This window comes from Temnothorax nylanderi, unplaced genomic scaffold, assembly GCF_030848795.1.
Source record: "Temnothorax nylanderi isolate EJ_2023f unplaced genomic scaffold, tnyl_v1.0 TNYL_tig0215_pilon, whole genome shotgun sequence".
Lineage (NCBI taxonomy): Eukaryota > Metazoa > Arthropoda > Insecta > Hymenoptera > Formicidae > Temnothorax > Temnothorax nylanderi.
Genome location: NW_027249277.1, coordinates 153,343 through 173,308, shown reverse-complemented (window position 1 = coordinate 173,308; position 19,966 = coordinate 153,343). Strand labels below are relative to the sequence as shown.

General features: G+C 35.7%; 3 protein-coding genes across 3 annotated transcripts; 2 read left to right on the top strand and 1 right to left on the bottom strand.

Annotated features, from left to right (window-relative positions):
* The first annotated feature begins 223 nt into the window (after positions 1-223).
* LOC139779239 (uncharacterized) lies at positions 224-7,740 on the top strand. The gene is made up of 8 exons (XM_071717534.1): positions 224-401; positions 2,032-2,063; positions 4,545-5,308; positions 5,377-5,439; positions 5,525-5,663; positions 5,722-5,893; positions 5,979-6,335; positions 7,191-7,740. The coding sequence occupies exons 3-8, from the start codon at positions 4,545-4,547 to the stop codon at positions 7,253-7,255; spliced, it is 1,560 nt and encodes a 519-aa protein (XP_071573635.1). The 5' UTR covers positions 224-401; positions 2,032-2,063; the 3' UTR covers positions 7,256-7,740.
* A 4,054-nt stretch (positions 7,741-11,794) lies between these two features.
* On the bottom strand, positions 11,795-13,690 carry LOC139779240 (putative nuclease HARBI1). Its single transcript, XM_071717535.1, has 3 exons — positions 13,653-13,690; positions 13,303-13,570; positions 11,795-13,148 (listed from the first exon to the last, which is right to left on the bottom strand). The coding sequence occupies exons 1-3, from the start codon at positions 13,673-13,675 to the stop codon at positions 12,603-12,605; spliced, it is 837 nt and encodes a 278-aa protein (XP_071573636.1). The 5' UTR covers positions 13,676-13,690; the 3' UTR covers positions 11,795-12,602.
* A 1,993-nt stretch (positions 13,691-15,683) lies between these two features.
* LOC139779237 (bifunctional polynucleotide phosphatase/kinase-like) lies at positions 15,684-17,327 on the top strand. The gene is made up of 4 exons (XM_071717533.1): positions 15,684-16,167; positions 16,261-16,322; positions 16,413-16,546; positions 16,628-17,327. The coding sequence occupies exons 1-3, from the start codon at positions 15,895-15,897 to the stop codon at positions 16,414-16,416; spliced, it is 339 nt and encodes a 112-aa protein (XP_071573634.1). The 5' UTR covers positions 15,684-15,894; the 3' UTR covers positions 16,417-16,546; positions 16,628-17,327.
* The last annotated feature ends 2,639 nt before the right edge of the window (positions 17,328-19,966 follow it).

Sequence of the window (19,966 nt, the reverse complement as noted above, 5' to 3'; positions counted from 1 at the left end):
TTATATTTTTTAATTTTAAAACGAATAAGATATATCCTTACTATATTTTGGCGCGCGCAATCGACGCAAGCGCGGCCAGACGGGATGTGATAGCCTACATTGCCAATTGGCAAGCTGAAAACGCGATCTAATTCTGATTGGTCGACTGTGCTGGGTACACCTTATGCCGCCTTAATGGAGAAGTTCGTGCAGTGTAAATCCGCCATAATGGGAAGTCTCCTCCCAACGGCCAGCGCGGCTATTTTGTTTTTCTCTGCGCATTGTTCTTTTCTGCGATAACGTGAACCCGTACGGACGTGTTTTCCTTACTTCCGTAATTTTTCAAGTTATTACGGAATATTCAGGAGGTTCAGGAATATCTTAAGGATTTGAGAATCATTGTTATTCATTCAGTATCTGAGGTAAGTAATTTTTCATGTAACAACTCACTCTGTATACATATAACTGTTATTTATATAACTGCTGCATTGTCTTGTCGACACTCGACATTGATTTCTTTGTTATAAATTCTAAAAGTAAGAGCTAAATCATTAATTGCTACTGAGCGGTTAAACGTCCCTGTTAAACGTCCCTGGTAACGCAATCTGATAGCTCAGATACGTCCCGAAGAAGTGCTCAAGAAAACAGTCCAAAATTGCGACAGATGTGCATAATATCTGTGATAGAACGAGTACTTACTGTACTATTGCAGCAGTGTCTGCTGTAAGAAGCTACTGTGAAATTTATATATAAACATTTATCACAGGTTATAATCACAGATATTATAATCACAGCTATATGCACTTCTATCGAAATTTTGTACTGTTTTCTTGCGCACTTCTTCGGGACGTATCTGAGCTATCAGATTGTGTTACCAGGGGTCTATTGAGTGTGACTTGTTAAAAAATTAAACATTATATATATATTATATATATATATATATATTGTAACATATATGTACTAGATATGTATCAGATTGTGACTCTGAAGTTCTTCATTTCTAATTTCTAAACACCCTTAGTCAATCGTAAAATTATTTAATTTGGGGGAAATAATTTAAATTAAAATATCTATTTTTTCTCAATATTTTTTCTTTTTTAGGTGTATTAATAATTTTTGACATATTTATTCATATAGAACTTCTCGAACTTTTTAAAGAAAAAACTTCTTAAATCTAATTCACCGTTTAGAAGTCAAACGACTGTTAGATGAACAGTAAGATGAACTTAGAAGCGTGTTAATTTTAGTCTTACAATAAGGGAGGGCTCAGAACTGAACTCTGCCGATTTTAATGAAACTTGACAGGATTACAGAGAAAATTTTCTCAAATATGTAATGATATCCTAATTTGGGTGCCAACGGTCAATCGTTTCTGAGATATTTTAATAATAAATATAGCATTTTTAGAGTAGAATTTATTAGGATACTCACATACAAGTATTTGGCGTAGTGGATAAGTAATTGCTTCATAATTTGTAAACTCGTTTAAATCCCACAGTTAATTTCTTTATAACATCAATGTTTTACAATAAAAATAATTATATTGTTGATATAAAAAATAAATTATTTTATGATATAAAAAATGTATATTATATAAATTGTAATAGAAATAATTATAATATAAAATAACGTATAAAATAATTATGAGGGTAGTTACCATATCCACTACGCTACAAATACTTGTCTGTGAATGTCCTAATAAACTCTACTCTAAAGACGCTACTAAATATTAAAATTGATTATTAAAATATCGGAAACGATTGACCGTTGGCATCTAAATAGGGGTATTATTACATTCGAGGGAATTTTCTTTGTAATCCTGCCAAGTTTCATCAAATTTGGCAGAGTTCAGTTCTAAGCCTTCCCTTTTAAGATTTCATAGTACAGGATAGTTTAATTTTCAGTCTATATTGTCAATACACCATTATAAATTTTTAATTTGTAATAATGATTTAATGGTTAAATAGAAACTTAATTTAACAAATGTGTTTGTTTAATTGTACGTATTTTTAATCATTTTATGCTTTACATCGTTTTATTCTTAATCTACAGGTCAGATTGCTGAAGTAATTACAACGGACGAGGTTTGTATAATTTGCTGCAGGTATTTTATTTATCTTATTCTTATTTATTAAGACTATTTTCAGAAAGACTCCTAATAATAAATTATTTTCGTCAATCACTTGCAAATACATTGGTATACATAATTTCATTTATATTTTTTTCAGGGTTTTATTACGTATCATTGAGTATTATGTTAACCAGAAAAAACTTGTCTTTTTTGGTTTAGGCTTTTTCACCTCAGACTTTATTTACTCTTTCTTGAGTTGTAATTTTTTCGTCTTGTCTATTTCTTTTGTTCATATTCCATTTTATCAATATGTTGCGTTTGGCAAACAGGCGCAGTCGCAAGCCTTATCATTTACTATCTGCAGTACATCGTCGTCGTTTGGAAAAATTAGAAAGAGCTGCACGTAATGAATACGAATATTTACAACAGCAGAATTTAGATGTTGCTGATGCTAGAGCCGATTCAGACTTTGTTGACGAAGGTCAAATTCTTGCAGAATGCAGTCAGACTGAGGAAGATGAAATTTCTGTATCTTCTGATGCATCAGCTAATGATGTGCAATGTGCTTTTAATGAGGTCGATGAAGTATTAAGTTCTTCAGACGATGCTGAATCCATTTCAGATTATGATGATGCGGTGGATATTGAGCCTCGAGACACTATTAATAATTTTCAAGAACGCCTTGCTGAAGTCTTCGTACGCAGTGATATGTCTCATTCGCAAATAAATGCTGTTTTACAGGTTGTTCGAACACATCCTTGTTTATCTACTTTGCCAAAGGATAGTAGAACTCTTTTAAAGACTCCACGTACCGCGCATCCCACACTTAACATTGCAGGGGGTGAATATCTCCATTTAGGATTTGAGACAGGAATTCTTTCCATTCTTCAACAAACCTCTCCGGAACTGATTCCACTTGACACTTTGATGGTAGACTTTAGTACAGATGGTGCAACACTAGATGGACAGGGAAAAATTCAAATGTGGCCAATACAAATTAGGATTGCAAATATTCATCGAAGTAAACCAGAAATTGTAGGCGTCTGGCGAGGGTCATCAAAACCAAATAATGCGCAGGAATTATTCCAATATTTTGTGGATGAAGTTCAGGATGTATTAAATCGTGGAGTTGTTTTTCATAATCAATTGAAAGTAATTGAATTGAGATGTTTCATAGCAGATTCTCCTGCGCGAGCTTTTGTATTGGGTCATAAAGGCCATGGCAGTATATTTCCGTGTTCAAAATGTTGGATTCGGGGAAATTGGCTTCGTCGTGGAGTAGTAGCTTATCGTGGTATTCAGCACAGGCCCCGTACAGACGAAGAATACAGACAGCGCATTGATGGAGAACATCATACAGATTCTGACTCTGCTCTGCTTACTTTAGGGATAGGGTTGGTAACTCAAACGGTCTTCGACTTGATGCACACTGTTTTTCTTGGTGTCGTCCCAAAAATAAATAGCGTTTTTGTTGATGGAAAATATAATCCAAATTTAAAACTTTCAGCCAGATCACTTGACATTATTACTAAACGTCTACAGCAAGTTAAGAATTACTGCCCTAAGGAATTTTCACGAAAACCGAAATTCATGAAAAAATATGGAGGGTTTAAAGCTACGGAAAATCGCCAACTTCTTTTGTATACTGCCCCAGTTGTTTATTATGGACTTATAAATCCTGCTGCATATAAACATTTTCTTCTATTACATTCCGCCATTCGAATTCTAGTCAGTTCTTCCTTATCAGAAGACCGTCTTGATTTTGCACACACAGCAATAAACATTTTTGTAAATAGAGCAGAAGATATATATGGTCCAGAAATTCTTTCTTACATTACTCATTGTCTTTTACATCTCGTAGATGACGCGAGACGCTTTGGCTCATTGAATGAATTGTCCATGTTTCCATATGAAAATAATATGACGTATTTCCGCAAAGCTTGCCGGAAGCCTCATCAACATTTGCAGCAAATCGTAAATAGGCGACTTGAAAAGTTACAAGTTACACAAAACATCGTACATAATGTAACTGAAGAAGTGATACGTTCCAGTAGACCCTGGGTTAGTCCTGTAGTTTTTGATACTCCCCTAGATAGTCGTCAATTTCAGATCTTAGACACAGGAAAATTTCGTATATCGGTGAAGAATCAGGATAATACGGTAATATTACACAATTCAAAGGTTTGTCTTGTTCAGAGCATCATTCTCTCGCGTGAGCATTATCAGTTGGCGGTTAAAGAGTTTTGCAGAGTTGAAGATTTTTTCGATGTTGGTTTGCCATCGTCATCAGTAGGTGTCTTCCGATGTTCTTTATTATCTGATGAAGTCAATGTAATAGATCTTAATGAAGTGGAGAGTAAATGTTTTCGCATGCCTTATTGGCACACTGAAGGCCATACAGATCCTATTGTTGACGTCTGGATAGTTGCAGTCATTCTACATACTATAGATTAAGATGCCTTCATTAGGTGAGTTATCTCAAATCATTATTTAGATGAGTCAACGAGGGAGAGGAAGAGGAGCGGACAAGACGTACAAACTCCAAGAGTTGCAATCGCTGGATGCGGATATTGCAAAATATTGCACATCCCGTCCCGGAAAGAACACACAAAGGCACATGGCACAAAACATCACAACTACACAAAGACAGAATGCACCATTACAGCAACATTCACAATCCCCAGCAGCATCATCCCTGCATGCTTCATCATCATCATCATCATCACTCTCACCTGCACAATCACATAAACACATGCCCCCTCCATCAGCTCCATTACAGCATAAACTCATCTCATCACACTCACCTTCACCAGCTACAAAATCATTCACACGAAACAGTCATTCACTATCAAAAACATCACCACAACATAAACAAATATTATCACGCTCTCCTTCACCAGCCACAAAATCACTCACACAAAACAGTCATCCACTATCAAAACCATCATCACAACATAAACAAATGTCATCACGCTCTCCTTCACCACCCACAAAATCATTCACACGAAACAGTCATTCACTATCAAAACCATCATTACAACATAAACAAACATTATCACGCTCTCCTTCACCAGCCACAAAATCATTCACACGAAACAGTCATCCACCATCAAAACCATCACCACAACATAAACAAACGTTATCACAACCACCACCATCATCTGTACAACGGAATCGCCTATCTCCAGCCAGACAAGGACATAAAGAAGAGTGGACAAAAGACGGGGAAACATCTTGTGATATAATACGATCTGTAGAGTAAGTTTCAAGAAGGATTACAGCAATAGTCATCTAGTGCACGGATAAAGACATTAATTTTATTTCAGAATGATTGTGACGCAACTAAATCGGATGGAAGAGCGACAAATTTTGATTGAAAAGAAAATCGAGTAAGTATTAACGAATTTACTGAAGAATAGCAAGCAACGTATTATAAATGAATTTTTAATTCCATAATTTTATTTTTTCCTGCAGTGAAAATGTCAAAGCCATCAAACAACTGACGCGAGAGTCTGCAGTAAGAAGACCAGTGAAGCCACAAGGAGTTTTATTTAAAACTGTGGACGATTTCTCAGCCTTCGAAGAAGTTGATGATGATATTTATAATGATTTGGTAAGAATTTTTTCTAAATATATATTTAATTCAGTTGACTACAAAAATTTTGTTACAGGTGGGATACTTTGTTTATCTTGGACGGACCAATCCAGTCGATTGCGCTGCAGAGTATTTTCGCAGCGTATTTCCCGAAGATGAGGAGGTTTCTACATACCTCACCTTGAATGAAAGAACAGGACCAGGGGGATGCAAATTGCGAGACAGTCGCTTTGCTCAAGCATGTCAAGGTTCGTAAAAAAATACCGTTCGTGTTTATATTCTATATTGAATATACACGACGATAACTAAGGTGTTTCTCATAAATTTTTCCAGATGCCATAAACGCCAACAAACATTTTTCCAACCCCAATAAGGTCGAATTTTATGACGCTTTGGAGAAGGCTTTAAAAAGCCTTAAAACTAGAAAATGGCGTTACAACAGAAAACGACGACTTCATCAAGAAAGTGAGGAAGAAAATGAGGAAGTCCCACTCAATCGACGCCAGCGAATGAATAACCCGGAAGAGGACACGGAATTTGAAAACATCCAGGAGGTAGCTGAGGACGCCAACGAACCAGAGGAGACCCAGCACACGGAGGGAGAAAACGCCGATGATATGGACACCCAGGACACCCAGGACACGGATGGAACGGAGGACAACGACGAGCATGAATATTTGGCAGAAAATGGTAAATAAATAATAGGTATAATAATATATAGTAATTTATAATATAAATTATAAAAAATTATAAAATTATATTAATTATAAATTATAAAATTTGTTAAATTTAAATTAGTAATCTTAAGGCTCCTGGTCCCTACTATAACTATCCTTATTTAATGACATCAGAAGCGAGAAATGACACGTTGAAAATTCTTGCACGGTATTTCCAAATAAAGAGATATTTTGCACTTTATATCATTTCAGCACACTTCAAAAATATTCCGAGTTCTACACATTTCCCTTGACAGTTAATAAACAGTCGTAAAATGAATGTAATGCAAAGCCTAACAATGTAGGCTTATGCGCAGGTACATAAACGTGCATAGTTAGGCTTCGTATTACATTTATTTTATGACTGTTTATTAATTGTCAAGGGAAATGGATAAAACTCGAAGTATTTTTGAAGTGTGCTGAAGTAATCTGAAGTGTTATTTTGTGCAAAATATCTTTTTATTTGGAAATACCATGCAAAGATTTTCAACGTGTCATTCTTGCTTCTGACGTCATTACATAAAAACAGTTGTAGCAGGGACCACTACAATAAGAAGAAGGTGTAGCATTGCGCATAATAATGGCCGAAGAATAGGAAACAACCAATCAAATTTTTGTCCGAAAAATTGACACGTTGGCATATATTAGGGGAGGAGCCATGTTCCTTCTTGCATGTCGGATAAATTTTTTATTGGTGAAAGAAAATTGACGACTGCGCATCCTTGGAAATGCTACACCTGTCTTGTTATATCATGGCAGGGACCAGGAGCCTTAAATAACAAATAAATAAAACATTATTAATTTCTATTAATAAATAATATAATTCCAGATCTATACGACGATGAGAGTAATGATGGTATAACCCTTTTTAGCAGTCCACCAGACTTTTGTTAGTATGGCGGTATGTATTTTTTGTATTTTGTTTTTTTGCTTGGAGAAGCAGTAATAAATTTGGATGTGCTTCACAGAGAACGGCGGGGTGGGGCCGTTCTCATCCCTAATTCATTTCTTCTTTTTTTTCAGGATAAATGGTATGGAGGGGCAAATATTTGGTTGTGCCTCACAGGAAAGGGCGGGGATGGGGCCCTTTCCATTTCACATGACTTTTTAATACAATTTTATTACAGTTATTAATTATATCAAATCTATAATATAAACGTTATATTAACAACGTTTCGATCCTTTTTTGGATCATCTTCAACGCATACTGATAATGAATTAAAAATGTATATTGTTTATATTGTTTAATTACTTAAATTATAGTAAAGTATAAAGCGCACAAATAACCGCGTTGATTCTCATAGCGTGATCTAATTTTATTTTGTTCATTATCGAGAGTCCTAATTATTTGATTATACAATAATATATTATATATATAGTTAATTATTACCTTTTAATTATATACATATTTGGTATTATAACATTATTATATATATATAATATGAAAATTTTGTTTCGTTTTTATCATGTAATATATGAATTATTATATAATGTATTTAAATGAATAAATGTATAATTTAATTACAATTAAATTGAAATAATGTTTTTTTATACGTATATAACCTTTATAAATATATAATGGGATGGGGAAAAACCGAAAAAAGCCGGTACGATAATGCATTCTCGTTCTAGTACACTATTGGTACCGTGAGAGTACAGCGTACGATCATAACCCTACATCAAGCGCACAGTAGCGCTACGGTAGCCGTACTGCGTACCAAATACGGTGTACTGGTAACGTACGCCTACGGTACGCACGTACGTGGTAGCTACAGTACCGATACGCAAAGTACGACGTACGTTCACCGTACTAGTACTGTGGAAGTATCTTGTTATCTGGGTAGCGCGCTCATCTGCACCGCTCTGCACCGTAGCTCACCGGGTAACGGAACTCATTTATGCTCCTCACTGTACAAAAAATTCGACGCTGCGTTAAGCGATGGACAAGGTGCGGTGGTAACCCGATCGGTCGCCATTCTTTTAAATTGTCTAAATCCGGCGAGCTACTTTGTTTCGCGTTCTTCACGTCTGATGTCTCGTCAGTCGTCAACGTGGACAATTGAATAATTTCCGCGGGTTGTTCGTTTGAATTGACTGATTCCAGGTCGATTTCGTCCTCGGACCATTCCGAATCGCTTGAGAGCGTTTCTAATAAATCTAATGATACTGTCTCGCGATTAACGTTAGTCACGGTAACTGGAGACTGATTTGATGTAGGTACATCGGCGCGCGTTTCTAATCGATCCAGTGATTTTATCTGTTCTATATTAAATTTTGTTTTCTCTCCCTCGATTGGGCCTTCCGTGGCGGTAGCCTGAGGGGGGATTACTGCCGGCCCTGCTCGTTTCCCGACCGCGTTGGACAATCCCTATTCACGTGGCCTTTATTTAGACAAATATGACACAAGACTTGCCGCTCCGCGGTACAAAAACGCGCTGTATGTCCCGTCTCGCCACAGTTATAACAGAATATTTTAGTAAAGTCTCGGGCAGGCTTTGCTTGAAGAGCCGGTGGTTGTTCGTTTGGGGTGTCGGTTGACGATTTCGCGGATTTCTTAAAGGTCGCTATATTCTTTTCGAGCCTCTGCTTGACTAGTGTCTTTGTATTGTTTGCCGTACTATTTTCCTTTTTAGCGTTACGCGGCGGTTTTGTCTGTATAGCCCTCAGCTCGGTTGCACTCCCGTCGCTACTCTCGCCCCCGATAGACTGAGTATCGGACTCGTCGGTGTCGTCCTGTAAACACCCCAAATCCGACTTAGAGAATCTCCCGCGCGCTCCCTTTTGAGGCTCGACTGAACGATTATATAGATAATTTCGCTCATTTAGGTAGTGCAGAAATTCGTCATAATCGCGAATAGGCAGATTCAGGACTTCGAAGGTTAATCTTGGGTTAAACTTGACAAGAATTTGTTTTAATTGTTCGCGAAATGACGGTGGACTCTGCATCCTTTCAAAGATAAAACGTGCTCGACAAGTAAATTCTGCTAAGGTTTCCCCCTTTTCAAACTTCAAGTTACAGACTTCTAGAAAGAGTGCTCCATCGTCCTTCTTCACTGCCCATTGAAAGCTGAAGGCGCGTGTGAAGTCTTTCCATGTTTGCCAACGTTGTTTATTTAACAGATACCAAGCTCTATATGGCCCCTCGAAAACGCTTGACAAACAAGGAACGAACAGATCCTTTCTTATCCCGCTCACGCTCAACTGATCTTTTAAAATCAGTAAGAATTGTTCCGGGTCTTTCTCTGTTTTGGGAAACGCGAGATTCCAATCCCTGACAATACGGCCGATTTTCATGGCCGATTCAAGTTCGCGATTGTACGCGGGTGAGTTATTTTCCCTACCCCCATACCGATTTGTTGACAAGGCATTCCTTCGAACTCGTGCGTGCTGATAACCGTCAGCTCCTCGAGTATTATCGTCGCTATCGTCCGATTCGCTACTACGCCACGATAGAACTCCTCTTCTAACTGATGGCGAACGTTGCTCGCGCCAGGATCTAAAGTTATGAGTACGAGTCTCACCGCGTTCTGCTTCAAATCTATTTTGCATTAATTGACGATATTCCTCGTTAGTTAAATTTTCTTGAGTTACTAATTTACCTTCGGGGGTCATCTCCGCGACTACGAGCCTAACCGGGTTATTTGACAATTTATTAACTCGGCGATTGCTCTGCTCCGTATCCATAAATCGCGAATCTATTAAATTTTCTTCCCGAAAATTCACATGGCGAGTATCCCGTTCGACCGAACCTCTCGAGTCTAAGGTATCCCCGTTCTGTAACAGACTACGTGCCCGTCTGGTTCCAGACGACCTAGGCCACGCAGTATCATTTAAATTATTCGACGATCCCGCGCCGACTGTATCTATTTTACGGTATGACGCAGCTTGCGGATTATTAATTAACGTATTATTATTATTACCGAGTAGCTCGGTTCCAGACGACCTAAGTCCATTGGTATTTCTCAGACTACTTGACAACCCGGTGTCAATTACAAACGTATCGTTAGGGCTTGCCGAGGTTTTATTATTTAATTGATCAATCAACAATTTCATATTTCCCATTATTTCCGTCATTTTACTCTCGAGTGCCTCGACTCGGCCTATTCTTACATCAAAACCGTCCAGCCTATTTGTTAAAAATCCTAATGTAGTTTCTATTCGCATCGATCGAAAATCTTCACTAGGGATTGGGGTTGTTCCACGCGAGCCCCTTCCCCTACCCCCTGGGGTACCCCCTCTACCTATCATAGGGGAATGACCAATACTCAGTCTTGACATAATTCCCGCGTCCAAGCCAAGAGCGGCTAATCTGTCCCCCGCCCCCGCGCTCCGGACGGCCGACGCCTGAACGGGTTCGCTCAGTTTATCGATACCAGCTACGTCTTCCCCTCCAACCGGTACTGGAGACGTTTCGTCGATTGTCGCGAACGGAACCTGATCGTTTGACTGGTTTCTATTTTCCATATTCAAAGCTCTCGCACTCGACCTTGTCGTTCTCTTAGGCGGCGTATTGAACATGTTTACCGAAAATTTCCGAGTTAATAATCTTCGACGATTTGTCTTGCCAAGACGTTATCGGAATTCAATTAAAATTTCCAGTAATTTACTTGACCGCGATAACTTATGTTTGTTTATAATCGGGCCAAGATTCACAATTCAATTAAATAAATAAACTAAGTAGCAAATAGATAATGAGCGCAAGATTACAAATAATAAATAATAATAAATAATTAAACACATATTCAGATGACAATCAGATAAATAATCAATCAATTTATAAATAATTAAATAACACACAAGCAACAAGCGAAATAAATTTTGAAAGCGTTATAGAATAATATTCAAGCATTGAGTGAAAGAGGGTCGAACATGACGAGATAGCACGGCCGGTGTTGTCGGAATTACCACTGAAGGTCTCTCAGTGTTTATGTTTTCTCACTCAGTCACTCATGCGAATTCCACATACTATTGTTCTCTTAGCTATTATAATCCGAACAGTTTCTCGTCATGCTCGGCTTTACAGATAAATTCCTCCGGATTTCAGTATCTCCTGAGTTGCTCACAAAATCTTACAATTTACAAATTACGATTTTATACAATTTATTACAACTTAAATTTTACAATTTACAAATATTTTGAATTTATTGCCGACGTGGCCCCTCCTTGGGCGCCAAATGAGACCGGCGTTAAAATCTTTGACGAAGATTAATAGTAAATTTGCGTGTAACGCCGACACCCGGCGCGGCCTGGGTCAAGGGCTGCCAGGGCTCTAGGAATTGACTAATATACTACGACAATAGGGCGCCAATTAGTTTTGTGAGAACTAACAAACTCACGTTTATTAATCCGCGACTAATTATGAGACACTCAAGGGGAGTTCCGTCGGGGACCCAAGGAATGTTGCGAAAGTCAAAAGAAGGGAGATAGACAAGCTATACAAGCGTATTAATTTAATTAAACTTACATACAGGTTACGTTACTGCTACCGTATACAGCGTACGGCCCGCTCACAATCTCTATATCACGTTGACAATTGCTCGGAACACTCGTACAACACAACGCTCTACAGTATTCTCGACTGGCAGACAAAATTACTCGGACTCTGCACGCCGAAGACCGACGAGAGAGTTTTCTAACGCTCTAATACGACAGTGTATCGGACTGTTCACGCCGAAGACCGACGAGAGAGTCTTCTTTCGTCGATCTCTCGGTCGTCCTGCTACCACGCGACCACACCTTCGATCCTAGTCGTTATCGGTCGATATATTTCGTCGCGTGCGGCTACGCTATTGGCCCTTTGTCTCGGCGGTTTTCGGGTCTCGGCGCTCGCACAGCGCGGGCAATACGACAATCGGCAGCCCTATCGGATCGGTTATTACGTCGAGCGTCGAGGGGAAGGATTATATTCTCCTGTCACAGTGCAATACAACTAAAGTTAGTTAAAAACAAAGCACAAGATTTATTTAGTTAAAAACACTGTTTTTTTTATGTTAAACAAAGTAATATTAATATTTTTTTTCCAATTTTGATGTAAGCATACATGTGCGATAAAACTAGAGTTAGTTAAAAACAAGCAATATTTATTTCGTTATAAACACTGATTTTTTAAGATGTTTAAATTTTTTTTTTTTTCAATGTTGGATGTAAGCATACATGTGTAATAAAACTAGAAATAAAACTGTAAATAATGTATTGTTTATTTCTATTAATTACTTTTTACCTACAATAGTACAACCGCAATTCATGCATCTCGCATTTGTAATTGTTCGCAAATGTAATCTCTTTTTATTAATCCACGTCGATTTGCAGTTGCAAGCTCTCCGCGTGTAACATTATTGACATATGCTACTTCAGGTTCAGGCACATTGTCAGGATCGATGTTTTCAAATTCGTCACCTCTTAACAAACATATATTATGTAATATACAACAAGCCAATATCATACTAGAAATAATGTCAACACGTTCCATGTCAAGTACTGTTAGAAGACTTCGAAACCTTCCTTTTAATAATCCGAAAGTTCTCTCGATTGCCATTCGGGCTGACGAATGACAAAAATTAAAATTTCTCTGTCTAGCAGATAAATGCCCATTATCACGATAAGGTACAAGAAGATGCTCATGGATTGTATACGCTGCATCACCTATTAAATGACAATTATCTGGAAATTTGATAGGATCATTGAGATAATTATAAACCTCTGAAAGACGGAAAACTCTTTGATCATGTACAGAACCAACGTTTCCAACGTAACAATGAATGAACCGACATTGATGGTCACATATAGCCTGCAACGTAAAACAAAAATTAAATTTGATTAAAATTATAGAAAGATACCAACAAAATATCTAATATAAATATAATAAAATCTGCATTTATAAGAAAAACAAAATTAATTTACATTAACACATCTATTTATTAAAATAATCGAAAGTAAAATACCTGCAACTGGATTGAATGATGTCCCTTTCTATTCACGTAACATTCTGGATTTTCATGTGGTGCAGGGATATTGATGTGAGTACCATCAATTGCTCCAATAACTTTGGGGAAACCACTATTGGCAAAAAAACCATTGTGTATTTCTATTGATCTCTCTTCATTCGGCCAAGTAATAAAATTTGATGCCAATTCAACTAAAGCTTTGACAACTCTTCTGACAGATTTTAATGCCGTTGCTTTTCCTACATTAAACTTTTCACAAATTGATCTGAAAATATAATTAAAACATATTATCTGTAAAATTTATTTTCAAATTACCTCTTTCTGTAATCTAAAATAAATATACTTACCTATATGAATCTGGAGTTGCCATCTTCCAAATGGCAATCAAGAGCTGCTTTTCAGGTGATGTTATAGGGTAACCAGGTTTCTCTCTTATTAATTTCGGACTGATTAGAGTTAATATAAAATCAAATGTTCCACGAAACATCCTAAATAAAAAAAATATACGTATTTACATTGTAGCTATATCAATTCGATATATATATGTATATATATGGAGCATTCTTTCTCAACGAGAGACCCCCCGCCCCCAAAGTTGGTTTTGACGTAAAGAGTTCTAATATGGCTTAAAATTTAGGTAATTATATCTACTTTTAAATGCAAAGTAGCAAAATAAAAAATTCAAGATGGCCGATCCAATATGGCGGACAATGTACATAAAATTGCTTAAATTCGCTTGAAACTCGTTACTCGGGGGTTTTTGGTGTCGCTGAACACGAATCTGACATTAGATTTTCAAAATTCAAAATGGTGGATCCAATATAATGGACGACTTTTTAAAATTATATCGAATTCACATGAAAATTTTTACACGGGGGTTTTAAGGTGATTGAATAGAAATGTGACATAAGATATTCAAAATTGAAACAAAGGCGGATCCAACACAATGTTCCCAAAGTATAATAAATAGCAAGACAAGTTTTCAGTCCAATAAGCAAAGGCAAAGCAATATGAAAGTTCAGGCAGTGAAGGCAAGACTAGTTAAGGTTCCAACTAGTAAAAGTAAGACACGTTGCTGGTCCAACCAGCAAAGTAATGACTAGTTAAGGGCTCAACCAGTAAAGGCAAGACAATTGCTGGTTATTTCAGCCAATAATCAGCCAAAGCTGATTATTAAACAAATCTCGTTAATGATATATTAAATATTTCAATGTAGTAAATACCTCATATGTTGTCATAGTTTCATTTAACATAGTCATATTCAACAAAAATGTTACTTAAAATATAGAAAATAATAAATACATTATTAGTAATAATATTTAACATAATAAGTGTATATCTAGATAATACAGTACACACATACATTAACGCAATATTTTTACATTGCTTTTGTTTATATCTTTGAAGATTTTCATATTTTCTGCCAATATTTGTTTCTTATGTAAAACGGTAATGACATAATGTACGAAATTATTATAAAAATAATGCGTAAAATAAATATGCTAAACTATGTTATTGTCTTGCCTTTGCTTTTTGTTCCAGCAACGTGTCTTACTTTTACTAGTTGGAACCTTAACTAGTCTTGCCTTTACTGCCTGAACTTTCATATTGCTTTGCCTTTGCTTATTGGACTGAAAACTTGTCTTGCTATTTATTATACTTTGGGAACATTGTGTTGGATCCGCCTTTGTTTCAATTTTGAATATCTTATGTCACATTTCTATTCAATCACCTTAAAACCCCCGTGTAAAAATTTTCATGTGAATTCGATATAATTTTAAAAAGTCGTCCACCATATTGGATCCGCCATTTTGAATTTTGAAAATCTAATGTCAGATTCGTGTTCAGCGACACCAAAAACCCCCGAGTAACGAGTTTCAAGCGAATTTAAGCAATTTTATGTACATTGTCCGCCATATTGGATCGGCCATCTTGAATTTTTTATTTTGCCACTTTGCATTTAAAAGTAGATATAATTACCTAAATTTTAAGCCATATTAGAACTCTTTACGTCAAAACCAACTTTGGGGGCGGGGGGTCTCTCGTTGAGAAAGAATGCCCCATATATATATATATGTATATATATTATAATATATATACATATATATATATGTATATATATTGTAATATATTACAATCTGTTGTATAATGAATCAATTGTACGATGAAACAAAGTTATTTATCTGGTTATAATATTTACAGTCCTTTGAATCTGAATCCTTTAAACGAATTTGGACAATTCGTTAAATCTAAGTTTATCAGATTTTATCTTTCTTCCTATTTTTATCCGACACTGTATACTTGTCGTAACTTTTCGTTGGATCAAAAGGTTCCCATCTAGTCGCTGGAAAAATGTGCTCGTTCCTCTTGTACCATGATCTAATGAGAAAAAATAAAAAAATAACATAAAAGAGAATTATACAAAGTATTCTTTTAATGATAAATACCTAAGTAAAACTTTTCCGGCATGTGATTCCTCGATTTCGACAGAAGCATCGTGCATAACACGAATATCATCGTGAACGTCAAATGTGAACAGAGGCCCGCTCTTTCCTCGTGCTTATAGATATCCATTAACAGGTGGTACTTATGGTCGGCAGTCCAGACTCCGGAAAATCGCATTTTGCAAAGAATTATCTGAAGGAATACGGATACGTCAACAGAGACACTTTAGGCAGCTGGCAGAAGTGCATTGCCGCAGTCCAACAATACTTGAATCAAAGAAAAAGTATAGGTATAGACAATACCAATCCCGATCCAGCTTCGAGAAAGAGATACATTGAGGTAGCCAAGAAGCGCAATGTCTCGGTCAGATGTTTCGTCATGACGACAAGTATAGAACACGCGAAACATAATAATAAGGTAATCGGAAATTAACATTAACCGTCATCGTGTGAAAGAATCGTATGAAGTGATGTACCCGAAAATTCTAATCGATTTATTATTATATTACAGTTTCGCGAGTTGACTGATCCAAGCCACATTCCAATCAACGAGATTATTATCAACTCCTACGTGTAAGTAGATTTTAGATATATACATCTCTACTCAAAATTATTAGTCTTTGGATATGTATGTAATTATACTTTGATGTTACTCCTTTGCAGGTAAATGGTCGACAGAAGCTTACAATGTGGTACAAAATTGTTCCTCAAAGGGAGTTGCTGCCCAAACTCAGATTGAAGGTCGCATTCAAACTAATATTTATGAAAATATTTATTTTATGATACAAAATTATGAGGTAAGTAGTTATTATTATTTAATCTTCGAGAATCTCTTTGCAGATGCGCAAATTAATTGAAATTAATTGATATTTTTAAAGCTAATTTCTCTTACTGAAGAACTGGTAATGAACGGACATGCTGAACAAGTAGCATGGGACCAGATGAATGAAGCCAGAAACACTTGAATCCATCTGTACATAAGAGTTGTCAAGAAACTCTACAATTTTCACGCATAATCCGCGATTCTTAGTATGGACTAGAGTTTAATACAATCGCCATTGATGATCCCCTTTAATCGCGTCAAAATTGATTATTTCGCTTTTTGACTTCGTTCTTTACTCATGTTGTAAAATAGTTTTCCGATTGTGTAGAACATTTTTATTTAGAAAGAAAGAAATTTATAAAGATTGCTATATTGATCGTAGAGTAGAGAAAACAATAAAACTTAACATTTTACAAAGTAGTGTCACATTTAAACTAGAACATTGTATCGAATAACTCAGACGAATTAGGAAATTCGTTTTTACGTGACTTATATCTATTTCTGATTGGGGACGATTCGAGAACTCATTGAAAAAATTTAATTTCTTTTCACGTTTAAATTTAGGTCACCGTAGATTAAACTTGTTACCTTAGAAGTTATTGTTAAATTGCGCATTTTATTTAATATTCCGCACTTCACTGTTGTGGCATAAAATTATTTTATGTTTCAAAAGATGGAGACTAAGCTTTCGGATTAATCCAGATGTACGCATATATACTGTATATATTTAATTAATTGTTTACTTAGATATTGATGATTCTTGCGCGATATGTTAATACATTTTTTTATATGCAAGATTTCAATGCAGCAGAAACTAGTTAACTGAGAAAAAGAGTCTATAAATGATTCGTAACTCGTGCAATTGCACTCAATTGGAAACGTTTGGCAGTTATGAAATGTTAATATTTAATATTGTTGTTAAACATAATATAAAAATATTTTTCTCGGAAATGTATACAAGTAAGGTTACAATCATTAAATCGCTCACAGTGCTCAAGTACATAACTGTGTCGCGCGCTGCGATTAACTCAATTTATTATAATTTGTTATAATTTTTTAACAAAGCGAAAATATAGCGATAATATGGCGCAATGAACATCGTTACGTAATAATCATTCGTAATTCATTTTCGTGTATATAATATGTAGCTGACCGCAATCTTTGACTCTATTCAAATTTTGTACAACACTTCATTTAGCATTGTATTAATCATTAAGTAGCTTTGAGTACATTTAGTAGGTTTTGTATATTCGTCAGTTTAATCCTTGAAGTTATTAAGACTTGCATCAATTTTTACCGCAAGTCCTCTTACATCTTTTATACGCCTTCTGTAAAATATATAAAAATATATCATAACTGAATTAACTCGCATATCTTGGTCTGTCTTTTTTTTCTCCATTGTTTAACTTCTATTCGCCTCCCGACTTGACGTACGTATATGCTACTATACTCGTCCAAGACGTTATTCGCGACATTTACAAGCTCTCTGTCTTTCTCTTCAATCGCTCTAAAAAAAAATGTGTCGTCTTGAAGTGATTAATCTCCCTAAAGGATTTAAAAGTTACGCTTTGCGAAGACATAAGATATACGTTAGCTGGAAAATCGATTCACAGCGGGATTAGAAAAAGACGGAATGCGGTCGGTTCTTCAACAGTATAACGGGTGAACGTTTCGCGACTAGGTTAATCCACTTGCATATCGGTCATTGCGATCTCGCTTTTGTACTTGACTCATCGTCATGAGACTAGCTCCATTGTTCGCAAAGATACTTTTCTCTTGTTCTCTTTTCGGCTACCCTAAGGCGCATGTGTGTGTGTGTGTGTGTGTGTGTGTGTGTGTGTGTGTGTGTGTGTGTGTGTGTGTGTGTGTGTGTGTGTGTGTGTGTGTGTGTGTGTGTGTGTGTGTGTGTGTGTGTGTGTGTGTGTGTGTGTGTGTGTGTGTGTGTGTGTCAAACGTTTTACCTATTATTAACAACTTCAGACACATTACATTTTTATTTTTAATATACATATGTATAGCATTAATATTAATCATGCTATATTGCGATTATGTTTTATGTTGAAATTGAAAAATATATACAAGGTGTACAACTAAAACGGTTACAGATTATTATTTTTAAAAAACTAAGCAAAATATTAAATTGTTGTTTTCTTTAGAAATAATAGTCCGTAACACCTTTAGCTTCACACCTTGTACATACTGTTTATAAGATTAAGATGCGTAACACTACAAAAAGGCGCGATATCCGTACAAAATTACCTATTTTAAAAAAAAGGTAAAAAAAGGCGCCAAGTACACGCATAGTAGTGTATATGTATTATGTTGTTACCTCGAAAAAAACAAAGTGGTAGTATTATACCTCCAAATAGCTTTACCCTGTACATACTGTTTATAAAATGCGTAATACTACAAAAAGGCGTGATATCCGTACAAAATTACCTTTCTTAAAAAAAAAGGTAAAGAAAGGCGCCAAGTACACGTATAGTAGTGTATATGTCGTTACCTCGAAAAAAAAGAAAGTGGTAGTATTATACTTCGAAAAAACCTAAGTAACAAGTGGTAGACGTACTCTTTGTATCTCGAAAAATCTCGAAAAAATCTAAGCAGTAGTATCTTTATTTCCAAAAAATTATAACCCAAGTGATACACATCACAAAATTATGTTACCTTATCAAAGAAGAGTCGCGCTTCAAGTGATCTATTACAATTACAAAAAAGAAATGATATCTCTTTAAATTACAGCGCCAATTACAGAGAGAACATATATATTGCCTCAAAAAATAATTGTTGCACTACTTTGAAAAATCTTTACATGGTGTCAATTAGAAAAAGAATGTATGATAACAATTTTATAAGATTAAAAAATTTTATTTAAATTTAACAAGGGAATACAAGATATTTAAATACAAAGTTTACATGTGTATTTTCTAGTGGTCACAAAGAATTACAGAGGAACAGTACAAAATAAAAATATTTTATTAAAATATTTAATCCAACGAGGGAATACAAGGTATTTAAATACAAAGTTCATATATATGTATTTTTCAATAGAATAAAAGATTTAATCACAAAGAATTACAGAGGTAACAGTACAAAATAAAAATATTTTATTAAAATACATAAATTTTTCTTGTAAAAAAACTTGGCGCTGCTAGACCTCGAAATTTTAAATAAATAAGGATAACAATAAATAAAAATAATTCAGAAAAGAATGCGACGGGAATAACAAAATGATTATCAGCGTGGTGTGTATGTGCGAGTGATATGGGTGTGCGTGACGACGGCGAATAATGCGGCTTATAATTAAGTATAGGATAAGCTTCTTTATTTATTTAAAATTTCGAGGTCTAGCAGCGCCAAGTTTTTTTACAAGAAAAATTTATGTATTTTAATA